A 24413-nucleotide genomic window follows, 5' to 3' on the forward strand; every position below is an offset into this window, starting at 1 on the left:
CAAAACATTGTTCACCTTGAGAAGGGTAAATAAGCTTGATAATCTTTGGACAAATGACTAAACAACACTGTGGTGCTAATAGGTACTGAAGTATTTTATGATGTATTCACAATGACTTAAATGGCATATTCAAGGCACGTCAGTGATACAACTGCATGTGTTTTTGTTCTTAAAGTCTGGACTATTCCAGCAAAGACAGTGTTTGTAATTCCTGGTGGGCCAATTCCTACCTAGCTCTTCTGTGGGAGAGTAATTTAAGAAGGCAGTATAGGATTTGGCCCAGCACTAATAGCTAAGGTAAAAGCTATACAGGCCACAGAAATCTATGTAGAATGTATTCATCCTGCTGTAGCATATTACTGTATTTAGTTGCTTTGCTTAAGCAAAGGCTAAATATAAATTCTATAGTAATGGCAAGAAACACTGGGCTAAATTCTGGCACCCCTTAACCAAGCAATGTTAGTAAGGGTTTGAATTAAAATGAGGATTCACATCTGAAATATGAATGTTCTTTCATGGAATACCAGAAAGGAGGGGTAGAATAAGAGTAAATTCTATCTCTAGCAATAAGAAAAAGGCCAAATCTGGTTGACTTTAAGGTGAGCTACGATTTAAAACAGACGTTTTTGGGCTTAAAATCTTGAACACAAAATTTTTTCCCTCCCATTTTGAATTGCAATTATTTTGTGTTATTGTGCCTGGACTACTCATGCAGAACAGGTATCTGTATCCTAAACAGCACTAAGAGCACTAATAGCACTAATTACACTTCTTGCTGACAGGCCAGAAATTTTACCTCTGTAACAAACTCTGTATTTGAAATTGTGGAGGGAAGTTTCAAAATAAAACAAACAAACAAGAAGTACAAAATGATCCAGAGCTGAGTTTCAATAAAAAAAAAGAAGAAAATAATTTTGTGTCAGTGAGATCCATGGTTAAGTGAAGGCTTTCCTCAAAAGAAGACCTGTTCTTTTCCCCAGCTGAGCATATGGGAGTTTTGCCCTTGGCTGCAGTGCATACCTCTACCAAATGACTTATGCAGAAGAGCAACAGTCTGGGTAGTATCTTAAGAGAATGGAGTGGGCACACTGCCTGTAACTGGTTAGTTTTTAAAAAACTCATTATTAAGCAAATGTGTAGAGTATTAAGGAAATTTGTAGAGTATGTCTGACTGTATGAGTGTATGTGTGCTGTGCTGTGGTAAAAAGAGAATAATTGGTTTGTGCTGGTTTTTTTGCATACTTTAAGCTTCTATATGGTTTGAGGTTTTTTTAATTGATATTTATTTCTCAGCAGAGCTTAGAATAATTTTGTAGCTGTATAACCCATGACTTAATGAAATCTACTGTCAGCATCTGTTGTAAACATGTGTTTACAAAACAAACTCTTGAATACTTGATACTTGGAAATAAAAAATAGCATATCATGTGTGTCTTATTTCAAACAAAAAAAAAAAGGCAAGAAAAAATGTACATGGGTAACTGTGTAATTACTGTGGATGAGGTGATGAAGTATTTGGTCTTTTAGTACATTGTCAGACAAAAAACCTTTCCACTGAATTCAATGACCACCAAGTCACAACTAAGCATCGATTGCGCAGAATTAAATTGTAAAATTCCACCATTTTGTCTAGCCATAAATTGATTGATATTAGTTATATGCTAAGAAATACAAATTTGAAATAGATACTGACAGTTGGAAAAAATACATAGAGTGCAAGACTTTGTGCATCTGTGCTGCTCGATAAAAGAGGGCCGGGGCATGAACCCAAGCATTGGACTCCTGATGTCCACTCTGCTGACTGCTGAGTTCATTCCTTGGCTCTGATTTGGGCCACACCAACAAAGTGCCTCTAAGTGGTTTTTGGGGACTGGCTGTACTGCAGAGAGCTCCCACTCATGGGAGCTGAGCCAGATTTGGTTTCCCCCCACCTCTGCAGCCACCCAAAACTGCAGGCCGTGTGTCAGTGACCCCCATGTCCCCGTGCAGCACCTCAGGGACAGCAGCACACTGTGCAATAGGAGCTGTAGGAGCTCTGCTCCCACCCTGTAGGAACTCTAGGGGTTGCAACACAGGCCTTGTATTACCGCAAACATTTAAAAATGAAAACAAATGGAAATTATATTTTGGGTCCACAGGAACATCAGCACAGAGCCAAGGGGAGACCCAGGGCTGAGAGCTACACGTTGTTGATGGGGCCAGCCTGGCCTAGCAGTGTGGATGTGATCTTGCTCATACAATTTGGCTTCAGAGCTAGGTTTTCTACTCTCTGGACTTACTTTAATTTAAAAGTATAGGTGTATCCATGGTTGGCAATTCTGTCCCAAGGTGGCCTGGTCTTTCAAGATCAAAAGAACAGCACATTGAAGTTAAATGTATTTTTCTAGGCATATTTCATTATTGAATCTTTATACTTACAGTTTTTTGACCTGTAGTAGGTTTCACAGCTGGGTGAGCTGGGGCTTGTTTCCATGAGACTTCTTTACTGTTCAGTGTACTGTGAATACTATGAGCCACCACACCCCAGCAATGACCAAAAAATGAGCAAAAACTTTGCTGCAACGGGGCAGCTGAATTTGCATCGATTCAGGATATGGCTTGTCTTTCTGAGGTATCTAAATCCATTTGCTTTCAGACCACAGTCACAAACAAGTTCAAAGTATGACTTGCACATTTTCATTTCCAATATATCTAACCACACAAAAAAGCATCTTGCAGATCCCCCTGAATGTCACTAGTGTCTCAGACCAGAACTGTTAAACCAAGGAGTGTGCTGTGGATGAAGTTAGTAGATTTGTAGCACATCACGGGTACCGTGGCTATTTGAAAACTGAATAGAGAACCCACTTGGCAGCGGCTGGAAGCACAGTGGTGGGTGCAGGGCTCAAGGAGAGGCGCTTGTTGTGTGGCTCTGCACTGACACCTGCTGCCCGAAAGGGTGTAAAGTAACCCTAGGCAGCCCCCAGGTAGCTCAGGCTGTGACTGTGTCCCCTCAGGGGACAGAAACACATCTGTTTCCGAAATGACTCTTTGGCTTGTACCCCATTTACTACATATCAGGTCTCACTGCAAAATGGTGTCAGAGCACATAAACTGGACTGTTTTTTGCTGAAAGTAGAGGATGTTTTGTGACAGCATCACACCTACCAGACACCAGCCATCTGCTGGTGCTCAGGCCTCAAGTCTAGGCCTGGGCAGATCCTCCCTGAACAGGGCTTTTGCAGTTCTTGCCTTCTCAGCCTTGACTGTTTTACATACAGATCCTCCCACTTTGCTTGCATGACTTCCACTATAGATAGCTGCAGGCATCTAAAGGGATTTTGGTGGGGAGAGTGGGGGTGGTCTATGCTCAGACCTGAACTCTGAAAAAACCTTCACTCAACTGTCACAAAAACCTAGAGGTGGCTGAACTCCAGAACAATATTCTGATCCAAATGTTTTTTGTTTTGGTTTTTTTTCCAAAACTGTTAGTGCGTTAACACCTCAGGAACAACAGGATTTACCTGCCAACAACAACTCTTAAGTTATGTCCCTGCCCATGGTGGGAGGCCGGAATTAGATGACTTTTAAGGCCCCTTCCGACCCAAACCATTCTGGAATTCTCTGTCTGTAGTTCTGGAAAAGAAGCACTACACATCTTTGCTTTTCTTCAGGGTTCAGTTGCTAGGTCTCAGAAAGTGTCTCACGCTGTCCAAGGGTGTGAGGACAATACTGGCTGCCCTATTTTAAATTCTAGGAGAAACTTTTCACATAACATTGGTACCTCCCAAAGATGTGCAAGCCTTAAAGTTTTTCAACTCCAGGCACTCTTCAGAAAGTAATGAACAGAATAGACACACCTGCCACTGCTCTGCAGATCAGAAAAAGCCAAGAAGGTCCTCCTCTCAACCCTCCCCTTGCCTTGAGTGCTTGCTGATGAAGTCAGATTTAGGCACTTGTTTTGTTCCTGAGCCTGCAACTGCCTAATGCCTGTAAAAGCTTCCTGACAGTGACAGCATGTGCTGCTCATGGACTCAACTGCTTCAGCTACCGGACAAGAAGTACTGTACAGAAAGAAATGCAAAAGATATTCAGAAAGCAACACGCTGCTTACGATGCATACTTAGGGATATGACAGATTTTGCCTTCTTTAACTTGGCCTAGTTTTATATTTGATGCATGTTTCCAAGAAAGCAAGGATCAGAATTCATTGCTCTCTGTACCTCTTGGCTACAGAATGTTTTATACTTTCTTTCCTCCACACTCCTGTAAGAGAGCTGTAAAAAAGGCTCCCACCTAGTTTAGAAGATAGGGCACTATATAAGCTTCTGATAGTTTAGAAGACTGAGCACTGTCCTAGAAGTTTCCATTTCCTACGTGAGTACTTCAAGCTCTCAGGTAAGAAGGAAGGACAAGTGAATGGGTGGACCACACTATTGCACCATTCCCTTCTTTATCTCTACCTAAGCATTAAGAAAGAAGAAAGCATCTTGCTTGGTTCTTTCAAAGAAGAGCTCTTCCAAAGAATGTAGAGCACACTGTTGGTGCTGGATAATTCCCTGCAAAAGATAGGAGAGGTAGTTGTACGGGACCTTGCTTCAATTTGCCTTTGTCCTTCAAGTCCTCCCAAACTCACTGGCTCAGCCTACTCTGCACCCTGTTTTGAAATACATCCTGTACTTCCCAGTGTGCTTTCCAGGGCAGACATCTCTCAGGGTCTATCTGGCACTGCAGTGACTGCTTTTTGAACACTTAGGTTCATCCCCTTTCCTGATTCCCACAAACTTCATCTGTCACTTCATGTTGGCAGGAGCATCAGTGTCCAAGGACTGTGTAAAAGAAAGAAGAGTTCAAGAAGCACAGATTCAGAGGCTGAGTTTGGGTATGAAGCTAATCTTATTCACAGCCTGTCGAACAAACACAGAGTGCAAGAGGGAGTTTACCTTGAAACCTAAATTCTTTTTTGTGATGACTCTTGTACAACGAGACACTCCTACTGGCTAGAGATCTGTGGTCCACTCTTGCTAAACCCTGTGTGTCCTGTCTACTGTGCTTTGCTGTCACAGGGAGAACTCTGCAGGGAGGAGAGAGAGCAGCAAAGCAGGACATGGCTTTATGTAACATTGCCTGACTTCTGGGAAGTGCTGGTTGTGCAGCTCAGTGCATTGACTTCCAGGAAAAAAGGATGAGATGAGTTTGGAATTAAAAAAATAAAGTCACAGCATCTCTTAAACAAAGAAATATATATTATTCACATATCCAGGAATAATTTATAGCTAACAGAATGTTGTGTGTTATTTTGTTACCTGTTGCTTTAAATGTGGATGGATTCTTAAAACTCGAACTGTTAACATACTTTTAAAATAAAATTTAATTAGGAGGAAAATTGGATCATCTGGACTTCTCTGAAGCAGGTAAAGTAAAACACTTTTTATTTCAAGAAATATTGCTTCTAGACTTTCCCGAAGCCAGAATTGTACTATAAAAGTATCACAGAAATATTATACAAGATTTAAAAACACAGTTTATATCCTAGTAACTTAAAACCTATGTACAAATAGCATCATTCATGACCATAAATATGTTTTTCTATCAATCAGCCCATGACACATACATCAGATAAAGAACTAGTAATTTTAACATATTTACAGAGTCCATCAAAAAGACTGCTTCTTAAAATTATTAATCCTACTAAAAGAATCTCCTTTTAAAAAAGTTTCAACTTAAAATACAATGTAATGAAGGTAAGTTTAACCTGCAGTGCTTGCAATAGCCAAAAAATACTCACTACACTAAATAACATGTAAGAGATAGGAAACACCCGTGAGTTGGACACTATGGAATTACATCTGTTTGAGGTAATTCTCTTTTGTTGTTGTTGTGCTAATTATTTAGAAATTTATAAAAAAGCAAGGGAAAATATTATGTTTTGAGTAATACAGATTTTCAAAGTCATTTTGGTATTATACTTCATAAAATGTAATGTTTGGTAAAGTTCAAGAAAAAATTTAGAATACAACAAAAATTATCTAAACTACTATTTTTTAACCTCGTGTGCCTTTTGTATCTAAAATAATGGAAATCTAACATGATTTTATCATTCCCTTTTATGCCTGTTCAAAACAAAGGAAGAATTTAAGACTCAAAATGATAATGCTTTCAAGATATCGTTCAGAATAATAAAAATCAGGTGGGGTGACAAAAGCATTTATCTATTGATGTAACCCTTTTTACCAGCATCAGCAAAAAAAAAAAAAAGTCAAAAAAATTAATGGAATTTTAATACTGACAGTATCAACATATAGGGAAATAATCCAATTTAAACAAATCCTTCTACAGTTAACAATCATTAGCCATACCCTTCTGAGAGTAAATTTAATTAAAGTAACAAAAACATGCAATATTTTTGCTAAAATAATACTCAAAGAGTCTGTTTCCTCAATCCATGCTGTATACCTCTTTCCTGTCAATCTATTTATTGGTTTCACAATTTCATGAAACAATGAGCAAACTAAGAACCTGTAAGGTATTAGATTCATAAATGGTATGGCATACAGATTTTAAAAGTGCATTTTACTTGAAAGTGTGACAGTAAGAATTGCCAGTGGTTAAAATAATTGATGAGAAAGACATTGTGCAGGCATATTGGGTGAAATGAAACACTCATTCATGGTGGGATCATTTGGAAATAGAGAAAGTAACTGGACATCCTCTTCAAAGAAATAATTTTTAGCTTTCAGAGAATGTGCTACTGCATTTCAAAGTTAACACTGTTTCTTTTAATGAAAAACTGGAAATCTTGCTTCCCAGTGGGGAGAATTACAGTGAAAGCATGTGCATGTAAATAAAAGAAAATGCACACAGACAAATACTGAACTGGGCTCAATTTAGCTGCAAAATGTATCTACAATAAACATGGAATGTCAGTTGTCATGATTACCTTTATTAGTTTGCTAATAAGAAAAAGGAGAACTTATTTAACGGTTTACAACTGGATCTAATCCAAGGAGAGTGGAGCTGAGGCACTGCCTTCTACATTTAGGATTTGTGAACTTTCTCCTGCAAGACTCTGTTCTGTTTTTTTTAAGAAAGTTCCTGCTTTCTGGGTACTGATAGGTGAATCCCTAATGGATATGTTTACAGCCTGATGAATGAGGGGTTCATCAGACCTCATGGGAAGATACATTTGATCCTCAAATATATCTTCCACAGTGTCACTATCCTGATGAGCGCCTTTTTGAGGAATGCTGATGGGCTGTAGCATGAAGGTGTGACGGGACTCCAACTCTATCAAACCGTTTCCACTGAAATCCATATCAAAACGGTCCGATTCTTTATCCTCCATCCATTTTTCAGCTTGATGACTGTTTTTCCAGTGTGCGTCAGTCAAACTACTTTTCTCAGGAATATCATTGTTTAATTCAAGTTTCCTCTCCTGATTTAAAGTCACTGTGCTCAAAGCAAGGGCTGCAAAGTCTGTTGGCACAATCAGCTGCAACTCTTCTGCAGTCAGGCCGCTAGATTCTTCAGCAGAAGTCATTTCCACCAAGGTAAAAGGCGTGGATGATTCGTCCCCGTTCCCGTTGCTTCGAGCAGTGTTATCCTTGTCTGTTTGATTTTGCTGGTAGTAACTGTTCAGCAGTGCAAACATTCTATCTACATCCTTCAAGTAATTAGTCCAGTCAGCCAGACTAAGTCTAAAGTTGTATCTGTATTCGTATACACTTTCATTCACACTGTACAAGTCTTCCAGTCCTTGCCAGTCAATGTCGCCAGTGAAACTGGGCAGGTTAGCCTTCCCATCCATCCCATAACTGTCCTCTGTTGAAAGAAAGAATAAAGCCTAGTGGTGAACACTATTAAAAGTGCAAGCAAAGCTTCCATATGTGCTTCTACTCCAACTTGCTTGAAAGCACCACTGTTCATAAAGTAGGTAGCTCAAAACGTAAGACATTCCACCTCTTCTGTCATCACATGAATGGTTCTGGCCTTGGATATGTTCACAGCTCTTGCTAAACACACAGCAATAACGCCCCTGTCTTCTGCTACATCCTTGGGCTGTGTAAAAAAGAACAAAATCTGGTCTAATGGGGCTTTGTGATGGCATTCAGAGGTAAGTCTTTTCTCTGATATTTCAAGGTAGGAAAGGTGTTTCAATACACAAATTCACCTTTCCTGAACACTGCAGCAAAATATGCAATAACCAAACAATGGTTAAGGATAAAAGATGAGACTAACTCTGAAAGCCACTGGTGACCTGAACTTCAATGCCCACGTGAATTTGGTTTCTGGGTAGCTTCAGAAATAAGATCTACAAACTAACCAGATGCAATTTATTTAATAAATGATAGCCAAAGGTGGTTTTTATCTATTTTGTAAACATTGATTTTAATTTATATGGAGCAATTAGGGGAAATAAAAGCTGTAAAAAATTGGTGTGAATTAATTTATAGGACTACACCACTTTGTAAAATAGTGTTAAAATATACACAGATAGAGAATCTTCTTAAGGTTTTGTTTTTTAAAAAAAACTTTCAAAGAAAACATCCAACAGCCTTATCAGATAATAAGTCTGAATAAAGGGCTTGGATATGAGTCTAAAAGTAGCAATGGAGCTGCATTTTTTATTGATCACAGGCAGAAAATGCAACGACATGAAGGAAACCCATTTCCAAAGTATTTTAAAAAGTCACTACTGTAACTATAGTTACTCAGATGATCAACTGTGGTGTGAAGCCTATTTTATATTGACAAGTAACACTGAACAGCACTGTTTTATTTAATTCACTGTGCAGACTGGGTTCAGTCCAAAGATTTTATCAACTAAGTGGTCTACAAGGAAAAACTAACCAGGAAAGGCAAATGTCTGTCAGGAAAAGTGACAAATTTGTCCTTACAAATGATATTGCAGGCAATCTTTAGTAATTAATTCACTGGTATGATTTATTCTCCTTCTGAAAATTGTACAGGCAGGTAGGTTAGTAGCAATTACTTTAAAGTTCAAGTGGCTATATAGTTCAACAGTGTGAACTGAGCTCAAATATTCATCTGTATTGAGCCTTTCATCTCTACAGTTGGTTCTTGGCATCTGCATTAATTTGTTTGTATTTTAAGTTGCCCTTTCTCATTATTCAAGTAAAACAGAAGATACAGCTTCTGTCTATCATAGATTATATTCTTTGCTTCTTACTAGCTTGGGATTTCATAATGCAAAGAATTTCTCCAATATTTAGTCCATCATAGGGAAAGTCAGAAAAATACCACTATCGTCAGGGAAAATCTTTGAGATTTTCTTATGATGTGGGGTCTTATTCTGCTCCCACCAAAAGGACATCATTTTCCATACTTGAAAACACCTGAATATTTGCTCTTGTTATTTTTTTACTTCATGCAATTGTAAATATTTGACAACATAAAATTTAACTATTTTTTTTTTCAAATCAAGATCTAGAAATTTTTTTTTTTTTGCAAACATTTGGCAAAGTCCATGTTTCAGGAAGAAACACAAGCTCTTTGGATCTGGTAGAACAGCTAGGACAGAGTTTCCTTCTTTCTTTTCCTGAAGTAGACAAGAGAAATGAAATCATGGCATGGCCACTTGAGAGCCACCTTGGCAAATCAAATGTGGATAATTTGTTTCCTGAAACAAAAGATAATTCAATACCACAGAGATTTCAAGAAAGAGGACTTACTATTCCAGTGCTGAGAGGCAAAAAGGGCCTTAGAAAACATCACAGGCAGGGATGCTTTTTCAGGTAATTTAGTCACCAAACCCTCTAACATATTAACCATGCTGCAAATGTGATGATATTTAAATTTTTCTCTGTAATTATTTCTATTGATAGTTTTGTTATTTTTTTTCTTTCATATATCAGAGCCTGTATAGGAACACAAACTGCTGTAGGGACAATAAGTGGCCAAAGCAATTTGTTATGGCAGAAACTGAAACAGGAGTTTGACTCGTAACCAGTTTGGGGATGGACCAGAGCAGTGGTGGGGTAAAGAAGGAGCCAGAAAAGTGTCTTTGGGCCCAGAAGAGCCTCTGCTGCCTATCCCCAGCAGTGGGACAGAGAGTTGAGCTGAGCAAGCTGGGGTGGCAGGCTGGGCAGTGGGGAAGTCATAGGACCAGTGAAGAGGAACAAGGTTTTTCAGGAGCCTTAGCAGCAGGGCAATGGGACTGTGCTGTGGAGGAGTAGGATCAGCAAGGAGTTTGTTGTATTCCTACAAAACAGCTGAAAGTCTGAGCTACATGGTTCTTCATGCTGGATCTAACTTTTACCCTCTAAATGTGGCACTGTTTCTGCAGTCTCAGAGATGTTTCACAGCTGTAAAGGCATTGGGAATTGTTCCTTGATCTTCATGTCAAGCAGGAGAAAACAGCTTGTTAGAACACACAGGACAGAGGTAACTTGTATTCATACATGTTAAACAAAGGGGAAAGCAAAGTCTTAAGGTCCTAGAGCTGACTATATCAGTTGACTGAGCAAGTTACTTCACATCTTAATCCCACAACTTGCAGGAAGCCTGAAATTTTCCCACTGAAATCAAAGCATACAGAGGGAAGAAGAGAGGAAAGAAAAGGTTTTCCCCTGTAAGAAATTTCATTACAAATAGATGTGAAACAGGAAAGTGCAGATGAGTTGCATTTGAGTAACAGCATGGCAGTAGTTTCCTCGACCAGTATTTTGGAATTTCTCACAGACCCAGAAGAAAGAAAAATTGTTGCTAACTGTTCACAGCAAAACTTATTCAGTTTTTTTGTTTGTTTGTTTTTAAATCAAGCATTAGTTAAGCTTTGCTCTCCATTTATCATACCCTGGAGTCTTATGATGCCATCTGTGGATGTATTGTCTCAAAACTCAGAAGAGATTTGAATATGTCTCCTCTGAGACTAAAGACAGGTAGGTACAATCATATCCTTGGTGGCTTTGAAAAACTTCAGACAAGTAGGAGAGGAGAGAGGAACATGCAGTTCACAAATCCTGTTATCAACTATGCCTGCAGAGCCACATTCTGTCCATCAAAGGACAGAGGTGACACTAGTTCTCCCCGGCCGAAGCTCTCTCCCTGTGTTAAGCAAACAGCACTATACTGGCTAATTCCATACCGGCCTGTTGCCCCAGCGTTTTACTTGCAACACAAGTAGTGCAACTCATGGCATTTTGAACTGGAAACAGGCCCGAGTGGAGAAAGCACATGATCTGTAGGAAGCCTAAAGGGCAGCTCAGATGATTTAGCAGCATAGGGCTCTTCCTTTCTTGTTCCATTTGTTTCTCTGCAGGCATCAAGAAAAGGATCATCTAAGAGATGGTTTTAATGATTCCTGATAAATTTGTTTTATTAATTTTTTTTTTGTTTTAGAAAAGAAAAACATATTCCACCAATATGGAGCTTGAACCAAAATATTGAACTCAGGCATCTGCATATATTGAGAAAGTGGGTGTCTGGAGCATTAATGCTTGTGTTATACTACACCTGCTATTTATCCCAGTAGCAAAATGTTTATTTTATGTTCTGTTGGTATTAGAAGTTAAAATGTTTTTGTTACTAAACAGTGTAGCAAGATATAATTTAAAGATTAATCTGGTGTGCTCTACTATTTCATGCAATCCTACAATTAAAAAATGCCATTTCTGTTAGATCTGTAGTTAAAATGAGGAATGCTTACAAGGACACCTTCTAATTAAAGACTTAAAAGCATAATTATAGGGATTACTTTCTATCATTGAGGTAACCAGTTCCCACCAGGCTGTAACGAGCAATGCAAACATCGGGATACAAACCAAATGAGAGCTTATTTTCCTAGGTCCCAAAACTACTCAAGTGAGAAGATACAAAGTTGGCTGCAAGAAAAATTAGCTGCGTAAATTGCAGATCTATCAAACATTGAAACACATTAGCTTAACTGTTCGCTGGCTGCTGGAAACTAATGACAAGGTTCTTTTCAGAAGACCCTGTGAAAAAAGTCTTGTGTAGAGTTGTATGCCTGCTGGACCCAGATTACCTCTCAGGTAAGCAGTGTATATCAGGAGCTACTCCTCCAAAGCGCACAGAGATGAAAATGCATAAAACTGATAAAACTGTGTAAAGGAGTCAAGTCTAGATATGACACTTGACAGATGTTAATCTGTTTTTCACCCTGAGGACAAGTACTGCTCAATGAACAGCAAGTGCAGTACTGTTAAGACCTGTGGTTTTTCAGTCTCTTCAGGTTTTTGCTTTATGTTTGACTTGTTTCTCTAGCAGCAGACACAGGCCTCTGCATGATAAAGATGTATACATAAGTATACTTGGAAGCAGAAAAATATACTTGCAAACAGCCTACTTTCATGTAGGTTCAAGTGTTAGTTCTAAAAAACCTCACCTGGTGCCCTTCCTCAGTTCAAATAATACAACCTTCTTAAGAAATTTCATTTCATGCTTGTCTGATCTGGTCCCAGCCCAAAGCAGCCTCATCTTTCTGCCATACTTATACTGAACAGTCTCCCGCTGGCTTCTGAGCACATGCCGCTCATATTGAGCACTGCTTTTCCTTAAAGCAGCATCTGCCAGCATTTCCTAAAGCCAGTGAGAAGATTTTATTTTACTTTCATAGGTTTGATTAGGCTCTTTGTACTGCAGAAAGCTTTTTAAGCACATTTGGTTTACATTTAAAAAGCAGCTGTACAGACTTCCTAAATAAAACCAGAAAAAAACCTCCAACCCATCCAAAATCCACCCGATAACATGAAAGTAACCCAAAAGAGGTGATTCTTTTTGTGTCATTTTCCTAGGGTAAACATTTAAGAAATACAGGCATGAAATATGAGCTGTATGAAGTCTTGCTATGACAATGAGCTACGTTAAATGCAGAATGGTAGATCTAATAAAACAATGGCCAAGTTCAGTGTAAAGTGGTTAGAAAATGCATGCATCGAAAGCTATGCTGTGTGCAACATGGCAGGATACAGACATTAGTTGAAATGGACTGGAGTCATGCAATTATTTGGAAAGAAGCTGCTGAGTAGAATAAAAAAGTGTGGATACCTGTGTGGATCATAGCTTCCTCCATCTTTATTTCCTGATATAGGAAAATACAAGAGTAACTTTTGTTAGTGTTTAGAACTTGTAAAACCATTCACAATGTAGTTTTCCATGCACAGCATCTAATTCCTAAAAAGAAATGTACTGTGTTAAATAAAGACAGAGCTGCAGTCCAACAGAGATTTCCTGGAAGTTTTATATAAAAGAACTGAAAAACCACAGTTTTTCAAAAATAATAAAACCCCCATACAATCAGATATCGTAAAAAGGAGAAATATTTGTAGATGAAGAAAGAGATACAAAGATGGAACACCACAAACTATGTAGAAGGGAATATTCCTGTAAAAAGAAAAATGCATCACAAAGTTCAGTCAACCAAAGTTAAGTGCAATGAATTCCAGTGATTTGAAGAAAAAATACCAGGTATTTTTGTACTCAGAGACTCTTGTAAAGAAATATTGTCTTCTTAAAAAAATGAAGACTACTGGTGATTAGAAGTTTACAATATTAAGTCTCAGTTGTGATGTAGGGCCTGAAGTTGTTCACACAGGCAGACAGCAATCTGAGTAAACACAAGATTTAATACCTCACCTGATACTGGGAGGCAAAAACTAACCAAATAAATCCTGCAACAGAGAAAAAAATTATGATTATGAAGATTTGCATGTACTTGTTATGGATTAGTTCCAGAAACATGATATCCTTTCTGTAGCATTTCTCTCAAATGCTGTTGTTCGCCATCAATATCTGTTGAGAATAATCTGTGCAAACTCGCAAAGAAGCTTCCTGGTCATGTATTTGTGTAGGTGTATATGGGTCATTCCAAACTATTCAGAGCAACACTTAGGGGAGTGACACTTCATGCATATAATTAGTACTTAAGTAGATGAAAAAAGTATGAATAAAATGGAAATAAACACTACTATTTATCTTGTACCTGTTTCAAGTCCCTTCGGCCTCGGATTGCACTGCTTATAACCTTGACAACTGCGCAGTTCCATCAGCTGTATGTGTAATTGATTTAAAATGCCTCTTTCCACTGTGTGCACTGTGTTGGTCAGCTGAGAAAGAGAGGAATGGAGGGAAACAATACTTGTTAACAGAAATAAAAAAACCCCTAGAGGAGTCTGGTGAACAGCATTTTGTAACAGGGAACAGGGTTTACCTGATAAGGATCAGTGTTCATATCAAAATATTCCAAGAAGCCAGTTGCAAACTCACAAAAGAGAAAATTGTGGGTGTCATTAACTGTTCGCAAACACCAGTAAGTGTTGTTATTCGAGCTTGTGCAAGCACAGAAAGAGCCCACTGTAATTAAAGAAACAAGTTATTAGTTTTCAGTGAAAAATAATATGCTTGTTTCTTCTACTAGTATCTTTAATTCCAATAATAAAATATAAACATTGCCTTATATTTTTATTTAGATTTATTTAGATTTGAGTACTGTGATTAGCTGTAACAGTATCAAAGTTTTCTGAACAAGCTTCATAAAAACAGTAATGGTATTATAACACATTAGCTCTTCTTTAAACTATGGACTGTGTCAAAGGGACATTTTTTTACCCCATGACTGCTGCTGGAGCACTGCCAGAATGCACAGCAATATGAGAACTCTTTTCATAACTGTTTGTAACTCCACAGTTAAAAAGTAATTAGCCAACTTAATTGTTGTCTTTAAAACAAAAATCATGCATATGACTACTTTAAGTACATTTTAAAATGTACTTAAAAAATAGATATTAGTAGAAGTCTTAGTGCTATCAGAACAGATTATCACTAAGGGACAATTTCTTTCTCCAAACAAAAAGTTGTTCTTAGCAAATTTTCTGCTTGGAGTCAAATATGTTGTAACTTAATCATCACCTGATCTTGAAGAAGTTTTTGACAGTAAAGTTTTCAAGCACTTTTCTTTCTCCATCACAAAAGATGAGAAAGGTAATTTTTTTATTAATGCAGGATACTGAGAAATGTTGAAGCATGCCTCAATAGGAGGGTTTTCTTTATACCCTGAAATTTAAAGAGACTTAAAATATCTTTTAGCTCTAATACTTTCCTCATATACATCACGAGTGCTACACAGTTGAGGTTTTAAAATTATTTTAGCAAATAAAAAATGGGAATAATGGGAAGAATTCATAAGGGATAGTATGTGCATTTTCTTCATGATAAATTGTTCATTATACACTTAGAAATAAAAATGTTAAAGTTTAAGTAGACCTGTGCTGAAGTTTTTGACAACACTAAAGGTCAAAATAATGCTCTGATTGCACAAAGTGGAAAAACTGTAATAAGAGCAGGGGATAACCTGGATCACATCTGCACGTAGACAAAAGACTTACAGTTCCAGAATGGAGCTGTTTGCCAGTGGTTGTTGTCATGCGTAAAACATGTCAGTCCAGGAAGGCTACACTCGTCTCCTTTCTTCTGGCGCCTTTTCCCCTTCCTTTCCTTCTTCCTTCTCCGGTTCTCTTTGAACAGCTGCAGTTTGCCATCCACTTCCTGTGCTGCTTCTCTGTTTAGAGAGAAAGTTGGGCACAGCTGACTAAGAACAGTCTCTGCTTGGTTAGCAACAGCACTAACAGTTTTTCTATCTTTCTGGGTTTTTTAAAGGTGTGAGGATGAAAATATGACTTTCTCCTATCTCAGCTTCCACCCCAGCTATTGTGACAAGATGTTCCCTTCAGCAAGCATGAGAATTGATGCACTGCTGCATTTACGGTCAACTAAATCTTTTTAAAAACCATTGATCAGTTTCTGATATAATTATTTTCATCCATTTTCTATCAATAGGTTTAAAAAATATTATCCATAAGCATTCACAAGCTGGTCCAAAACTACTGAATGTTTCTTGTGAGAGCTTGCTGCATGTGACCTTTACTTTTCCTCACCCCCTCCTTTCCTCTCTAGATAAAAAAACCCCAACAAAACTGAAAACCAAAAAAACCACCAAATCCCAAAAACTACATTTCTCCAGTCACCAAAAAGCCAACTATGAGAATGAGAGGATAATAACAATCTTACTTGAAGGGATGAAGATGGCTCTTGAGTTTCTCTTGGGCTTTCACCCCTTTCTCTTTGTTGTAATAGCTGCAGGAAAAATTATTAGGAATTATTAAGTCATGAAACTATTTTCACCACAAAACCAAAACAGAAACATACTATGTTTGACATTTTCTTAAGAAACTATACAGAATAACTTACAATTTTCACTTCATGTAAGAAAGTTAAATCTGTGTGAATGATCCCATGCTTAGTTGTAGCAAAACTACAGCTGGATTCAAACATGTTAGTAGAATACAAACATATTTAATCTTAAAATGTTAAAAGTTATCTTCTTGTGATTCACAGTAGCTTCTACTTATAAAACGTATCTAACTAAAATAGGTACCCTACAATGGTTATAAATATGAATAAAGGTTAGGTTCTTTATTTTCCATCTCAAAAAACCCTGGAAAATGTGTGACCTTAGCAATCAGCATAGCTTTCAGTATTTATTGCCATCTCTCTTACCTCTGTTTACTACAATCACATTCATCTGGCTTTCTTCTTTTTAGGTGTCCTCTAACTTCCCTCAAATTCTTAATTTTGTCTTGAAGAGCTTCGATCTGCAGAGAATATTTCCAAGTTTCAATTATTTCGACATTTCAATTATTCTTTGAAAAGACAGCAGTGCAAAGATTTCATTCAGGTTTTAAAATACCTCTTACCTCCTTATCAATGTAAGCCTTGTGGTCCTTCCAGGCTCTGGCAGATTGGTACAGCTCCCTCTCACAGTGAATAGTGTCATTTGGAAGAATAAAACATCTGTAGTCATGAGTTTAAGAAACAGAAAAAAGAAGGTCAGTGATTTCCCAGTTGCCTACCCATTTTTTCTCTTTCTTCCGACATTCCTAATCAATTAATTTTTATGGTCTGTTAATAAATAAATAAACTCTACCAGGTCCTCTTATGCTGACTTAATAATAATAATTGCATTCATTTGTTTTCTTTGAAAGAAAAAATCCTCATCCATGACAGATGCTCTCTGCCTGGTAAGCAAAAAAATGTATTAACATTCTTAATCGATTAGAAATTAAATTGAAACCGAAGTAAAAAGTTGTTCAGAGTTTAAAGCCTCTTGTTAATCAAATGTGCCATTGTTTATTTAACTACCAGCTTCAGCAGAACCCTTCTTTTAATTTTTGAGAAGAACAGCAGAAAAAATATGTAGATGCCTATCTCTTCCCATGTTATCCTGTTCTGTTTTTTGCCTCATTCAAAGAATTCTTAAAGCAATGCTGTGTTCTGTAAAGGTCAAAACACTTTATGGAGAAATAATAACTTTTCTGGAAAACTATTTAAAGCTTTATTAATTCCATGATTGGAAATTATCAATGTAAAAAAAGGGATTACTTTTACCTATTCAAAACTAACTTTTATGTTTTCCTTAAAAAAAATGAAAAGAAAGAAGAAAAAAAGAAATAAATGTTTATGTTTTAAGTGCAATAAAAGGGATTAAAGAGAGATTTTTGTTGCCTGCATCTTCCTGGCTTTTCAGATCACTCACACTAGCTTTTTTAAGATAAAAAAATGATTTGAGATGTTTGCCTTTTCATTCAGATTTAGTGTAGGGCTAAAAATTGAAATCTAAACAACATTCAGGATGGGAAAATGATTGCAGATTTCTTCAGGATCATAGAATCCTTGAACGGTTTGGGTTGGAAGGGACCTTAAAGATCATCTAGTTCTAAATTCCCTGCCATGGGCACCCACTAGACAAGGTTGCTCAGGGACACATTTAACCTGGCTTTTAACACTTCCAGGGATAGGGCATCCACAACTTCTCTGGGCAACCTGTTCCAGTGCTCTACTACCCTCTGAGTAAATAATTTCTTCCCAAAATCTAATCTAAATCTGTCCTCTTTTAGTTTAAAACTGTTCCTCCTTGTCCTATAATCTTCTGCCCATGTAAAATATCACAAGACCCTTTTAGGTACTGGAAGGCTTCTATAAGGTGTCCCCAGAACCTTCTCTTCTCCAAGCTGAACAGCCCCAGCTCTCTCAGCCTGAATAAACAGGTCTAATGTATCTTAGGTAATGTGAATGGCTGCAAACAACCAAGTATTAAGAAACACGATGTAACTGATCTAATCTATCCTCATGTAGAGTGGGATTTCAGTCATCTCAAATTTGGGCCCCCAGGTTAAGCTGGTAGCCTAGACTGTAATGAACAGCAGGAGCATCAGCTTAACGGGATGATTAATCCATTATAAGATGCATGTTTCGATATGGAGGATGAACCTCCCTCTGGAGATGCCTACTCCTCCTCAGAAATAAAACCTAAACTAGAGGCCTCCTTTTAAAATACATATACTAAATATAAATGATTCCACTTCCCAAAAAATACAACTCGGGTTTATCTAAAATCCAGGATGACAGTTTTAAGTTTCTAAATATTGTATGGAGAGAATGAGAACACAAATAGAAAATGAAGATTTCATTTGAAGAAGAAAAAAAACAACACAGAAAAAGCAATCATACTTGTGTGTCACTCTAACAGAGCTGGGTCGACCTATAGCATCAGTGCCATCAGCGAACATTGCATCACCAACAGCACGAGCAATTTCCTCTGTTTCTTCCTCATTTTCAGCATTGTGACGCTTGGTGATACTCCTGGTCTTTAACACCTGTAATTCTTCTTCTTCCAGATTTATGTCATATATTTCACCTTCAAATTCCACAGACAAGGACCGGGTTTGGCGAGTGTGAACAAATCGGGGTTTGTATTCTGAAGCAGAAGAAAGAAACATTTCCAGTTGTATATACGTACCTACATGACCCATGCCATGAACACAAAACATATCCCAAGGAACAAGAACGGTGTTCAGTAAAACAGTTTATTTTTCCTCTGACTTTACAGAAACTTATTTAATGATTTTTGATACATTGTGACCCTCACTTTCATGAGTAGCATGCAATTTCTATCACTTCAAGGTTTGCATTTCACATTAGTCTGACCGTATGCCAGAGTTAGCATCTATATCTGCAAATAAAATTAGTATCTCAGAAATCAGATATCTAAAAAGAGACACTCAAATTAGAGATCGCAGGGTTAGAAACCACTTTAGAAAATTAAACCATTCACCACTGTGAAACAAGTGCAAATTGGCATGTGACGTTTGACTTACACTTTAGAATAAAAATGACTTTTTAAACAGTTAACACCTTTTCCTTTTTAAAAGTAAGAATTAAAATGGTATGAATCCATCAGATATCAGTCTATATGTATCTGTATGTATCTATATGTACATATGTACATATATTTTGCCACACATGTCATCTGTATTTATGTGTGCAAGTCATAGATCACCAAAAAATTGCCCCATTGCAGAGCTACAGTGAGATTTATTATGTCACTTTCACCCCTTGAAAGCTCTGAGCTTAGTAGAGTTGCAGCTCTTTTAGTTATTGCATATGAGTAAGACTAATGAGACAATTAACTCTTTGAGGAATTTTTAATGTTATGTACAAGAAAACCTGTGTTTGGGCTCAGTCTGAAAGACCTTAACTTCTTTTGCTAAATGCACTTGACTTAAACTAAGCTGATAAACCCCACAGTCAATACCATACCAAAGCACGTTCTGTCTAGCAAAACCACACACAGAGATCTCCAGAAATACAAAATTTATCTTGTAAAAAAATCAGTTGTAGGGCATTTCCATTTGTTACATCTATGCTGAGCACACCTATGTCACATAACAATTCTTCATGCAGCAGAAAATGGTAGCTGTAAGAAAGTACTGCCTTTGTCAGGTAGTGTCAGTTCTACTCACAGTTTTTATGTTAGTGTCTTTAAGAATCTCACACTGAACCTCTCCTGCAAGAATCTTTTAGAAGTGCAGATAGTGAGTCTGATTCAACTTTTCATTCAAACCACCCTGTCCTGAGGGTTGCCTGCTGTCAGGTAGAAAAGACTTCTCAGTCAAGGCAATGAAGACATTAACCTTCCTGAACAGAAAATGTAGTTTCAAAGCATCTTTCCAATCTATAGCCGTATTACTCTTTAATAAAACTATGCAGAAACATTCATAGAGTCAGATAGGACAACTTCTTCCATTTAACAGCCTCTGATGATACTACTTAATAACTAAGTGACTGAAAGGATGGAATATATATGCATCTCACCCACATGTCATCCGAAGACTGAGGCCTGAACTCCTCATTCCCTTAACAATGTCTCTTCATCATGAGTCTTTCCCTGCACTACTCAGAGGAGTGATAAAGCTGATTTGGAGGAGACAGAGCAGGGAAGAAGCATAAGAATGTTGTAAAGGAGAAAATCATAACAAAGGAACTTTTTCTGATGCCTCTTTCAGATGTTTTCCCTCCTTTCCCTACTTTCTCTCCCCAGGTAACTTCCCTTGGTTGCAATCCCCATTCAGTCCTTGCTGGTGTCTTGGCAACACCTCTTTCCAAGGTATGCAGCAGTTATGTCCCTTTGAAAATATCACTTGAGGGAACATTCCCCAGTTTGAGAATCACCCTGGTAGTCTGTGGCATGTAGACTTTCCAGAAGAGGTCTGCTTGTACACATTGTGAGGTTCCTTAGATTATATTAAACAAATGGAAGAAATTATATCAGGGCAACACTTAGTCTGAACAATGAGACAACTTAGACAATATCGTGGTTGAATGCACAAAAAATACTAGGGATTCTTGTTCATGTCCAGAGTGGAGCTCTAGATAAGGAAATATTTGTAATTATACTGACATTATTTTCTTACTTCATAGACATCTGTGCAGAATCTTCTAACTTCTGTGCTTCTCACAGGACTTCACTATCTTCTTGCTTTAAAGACCTATCTTTACTTTATTCCCCAGTCTAGTATTCTAATTAGAGTGCAAGAGAATACACCCTGATCTTGAACCAAGTCTAAAATCCAGGTTCGCTTCTATTGCTATAGCTACAGAACTTCACTTTCATTGCTTGGCAGAGAGAAGAAAATACTTGCTCCGTTTAAAATTATGGCTTCTTTAAACAGCCTTCTTTTGTAGAAATCATTAGCAGAAACAAACACGTCCTAAAACCCTCTTGTACATTCCCTGCAGCCCATGCTCCACTAGAGGACACTGCAATCTCACTCGTGTCCCTGCGGGGACCCCGCTATGGACGTGCAGGGAAGTGAGAGCTAAGCAGTGTTTCAGGTCCGTGAGCAGCCCCAGCACCACAGTGCAACAGGTGTCTGTGCGTTATCACTGAACAATGAGTGAATTCAGCTTTAACGATGAAAGAAAACACTTGCACTGGCCACCTTGGCAAGTAACAGCACTGATTCACCCGCGGATGCCACAGGGTTGTTATGTCTGAGCAGCGCGAGAGATGGCACCAGAGCAGCGTCACAACCACTACTGCAAAAGCAGCCTAAAGGCTATTCTCACTGTGATCCAAAGGATAAATATTGTTATTATTGTTATAATTGGAATCACAAAATGGTTTGCCTTGGAAGGGACCTAAAAGACCATCTATTTCCCGCCTCCCTCCCCCCCCCGACATGGGCAGGAACACCGGTCACTAGACAGGTTGCTCAAAGCCCCATCCGACCTGGTCTTGAACACTTCCAGGAAGGTGGTATCCACAACTTCTCTGGACAACCTGTTCCAGTGCCTCACCACCCTCGTAGTACTGAATTTCTTCCTAATAGCTAATCCAAACCTACTCCTTTCCAGTTTAAAGCCATTACCCCTTGTCCTACCACTACGTAACCTTATAAGAAGTCTCTCTCCAGCTTAGGCCCCCTTTAGGTAGTAGTCTTAAATAGGCTTAAACCACCCTTGCCGTGGTTTAAGCCCATTAGGCTTAGTACTTCTTTAGGTACTTATTACAGAGGCAATTATGTAGAACCTGACTACAAACTACAGATGTCTTCATTACACACAGAGGTGAAAGCAAGAGCATACTGGTAGGACAATGCTCTGCTAGCCATTTTCCCCTGCTCTTTGCCTCAGAGCCCAAGAGATAAATAACACTTACTTTGCGCATTAGGGTTTCTCAAGAATTGTCTTTGATTTTTTCTCTGGGTCCTGCTGTTTCGGTAATCAGCGTCTCCACAGTTGCAGTCTCTGTCTTTACTACTATATCCCCGCGAGTGAATGCTGCGGGTTCTCTTCCTGATGGCAAATATGTCGCTAGGCACCTTACACTTGTGAATTCGAAGTTTGCCAGAAGCATCCTCTGTGCACTGCCATTTCTGTGAGAGGGAGAAATGAAGATGATTTCCCCAGCCTTTCAAATCCCTGTTGCTTTCAGGTGGATTGTAAAACAAGACAGGTAAATTTCTTTAAAAATTTAAGCAGTGCCTTACATAACACACTGAGAAGGGAAACATTTTAAGGCACAAATTCACTCACATTCTTCCCAACATCTTTCTCATGCTAGGCAAACATAAGTTTGAATGAAATCACTGCAAATCTGCATTAAAAAAATACAACCCAGCCAAAAAACAAAAAAGAAAAAGATACATAAATCATGAGTATCTAGACTAAACACATACCTGAAAAGAGCAAGTAAAAATCTTAATTTACTGAGCCAAGGTGTACAGCTGTCAGGGCTGTTTTCACCAACTCTTTTCTTTCTTTGAAGAAAACAAACTTTTTTTCTTTGTTCTGTGACTCGGAATTTCTAACATGATTCAGGGAAAAAATAAAAAAACCCCACAGATGAAGAAGAACTGGTTCAGTTGAGAATTCTTTGGAAAGAAAAGGACAAATTGCAAATGTAATCTATAGAAAAATACACAAACCACTCCCTACAGCCAGCAGGTGCAAGCTAGGAGAAGAACCTTAGGGACAGTAAACAAGAAATTATCTTGAATAAACTCCTTTGGGTATATAAGTCTTGAGATTTTTATCAGACTTGGGAGGAAAAGGTGCAGTCTGGAAGGAGTACCTGTAAAAAGCATTGTATGTGTGCTGAATATCAGAGCAAGTGTGGGAGAATGAGAGGAAACAGAGGTTTTTTTCCAGCTTGTCTGCACAATATCTGTCTGACTTAATTATCAACATCACTGAACCAGATGGAAGATTCCAGGTGGATTTTTCCAGTGGATCCACTTACCTTCACATATCAAATTAAAAAGCAACAGGGACTTTAATTTCCTTTCCACATGACACTGTCTTAAAAAAGCTAAATGTAATTTAAAAAAAAAATATGGATAGGTGTTGAGAGATCAGGGCTCCTTTGCCCATGCCCAAAGCTTGCCATATAGGGCACTCGCAATGCACTACACAAACTAAGATGCCAGTGAAGACTTTGAGTCAGTAGTAGTCTGAATAACAATATGGAGAACTAGAAATAACATTGTTTATTTATAATTTTGATAGAACCATAAATGACTATGACCCAGTGAGTTTAGTTCACTATTTGCATCTTAAGCCACAATGACCAGAGTTTGCGTACAAAGCAATTCAGTTTGGCTGGATATTGTAAAGAACAAAACTCAATAATGCTATTGATGACTGGAACCTTTTAGCTGCAGTTTCAGTTAAGTTTCCTATAATGTGTCTTTTTTTTGGTTGCCAGCACTGAATAGCATAAGTAGCTTTCTCTTGCCTCATTATTAATAACAAGACAGCTAGATGCTGGTCCTAATGGAGTCCCCAACTTAGTTTTTGAAATGGGCACTGATATCAGAGCATACACATTTCGGTAAGTTCCATTAACTAATGGCTGCTTTGGACTGTTTAGGGGATGCTGTCATGCTGACTGAAGAATGAAGAAAGAAAACTAAGCCTTCAGGTAGATTTGCTGATCCGATAACCTGAGGGATGAGCTGATGTGGGTCTGAACCAGGTCCCTCTGGTTTAACATGTGGGCTGAGTTAAAGATGGATTCCATGCTGAGATCTTGCCTGTGGATTGGCATGACTGATCTCAGAACAGTAAGCCATGTGTAAAAGGACATCAACTTGACCAAGTCTATGGCTGCCTGAGAAATTACACTCATGACCAGACTTTAAGTGTAAACATATACCTACAAGTGACAACATGACTTCGTACAAGTAAAAGTGTCCAAGAGCTGTAAAGTTTTGCAGACTATATTCTGCAATAGCATGTGCACTCTTCCTACCACAGCAAGAGATGATTGTTACAGGATAAGAGCTGACTGCACCACTATATTTCCTGTGTTTATTGGGTATGTGTTACAGTTATAAACATATGGCAGCCTTTAATGAGTCTCAAAAGCACCATTTTGAAGTAGAATAAGTATTCTCTTTGTCTAGCATTAATTATAGCAAGAGGTTCTAGGAGTGGCTTCAATAACCATTTAGATCATTTTTAACAATATTATGACTAACATTGAAACAAGACTCTCTGTGTCTAGTACAAACCAATAATGGTTCTCTATTTAAAACAGGGATTAAATATGATTCATT

The 24413-nt window shown here is 38.1% G+C and overlaps 1 protein-coding gene across 5 annotated transcripts in view; it reads right to left on the bottom strand.

Annotated features, from left to right (window-relative positions):
* Positions 1–5394: 5394 nt before the first annotated feature.
* SULF1 (sulfatase 1) overlaps positions 5395–24413 on the bottom strand; it is a 122755-nt gene continuing 103736 nt past the window's right edge. For 4 of the 5 annotated variants that reach the window (XM_027697897.1, XM_027697728.1, XM_027697816.1 and 1 more), the window contains 9 exons: positions 22013–22229; positions 18523–18769; positions 16710–16806; positions 16513–16607; positions 16024–16089; positions 15342–15514; positions 14168–14310; positions 13940–14063; positions 12591–13039 (listed from right to left, as the gene is read on the bottom strand). In XM_027697897.1, the coding sequence (XP_027553698.1) occupies positions 12933–13039; positions 13940–14063; positions 14168–14310; positions 15342–15514; positions 16024–16089; positions 16513–16607; positions 16710–16806; positions 18523–18769; positions 22013–22229 (1269 nt within the window). In that variant the 3' untranslated portion in view covers positions 12591–12932. Of the gene's footprint in view, positions 7801–12590; positions 13040–13939; positions 14064–14167; positions 14311–15341; positions 15515–16023; positions 16090–16512; positions 16608–16709; positions 16807–18522; positions 18770–22012; positions 22230–24413 lie in introns of those variants that run through there. The other variant, XM_027698064.1, reaches the window with a different exon arrangement.

This window comes from Neopelma chrysocephalum, unplaced genomic scaffold (genome assembly GCF_003984885.1).
Source record: "Neopelma chrysocephalum unplaced genomic scaffold, ASM398488v2 Primary Assembly neopelma1_22, whole genome shotgun sequence".
Lineage (NCBI taxonomy): Eukaryota > Metazoa > Chordata > Aves > Passeriformes > Pipridae > Neopelma > Neopelma chrysocephalum.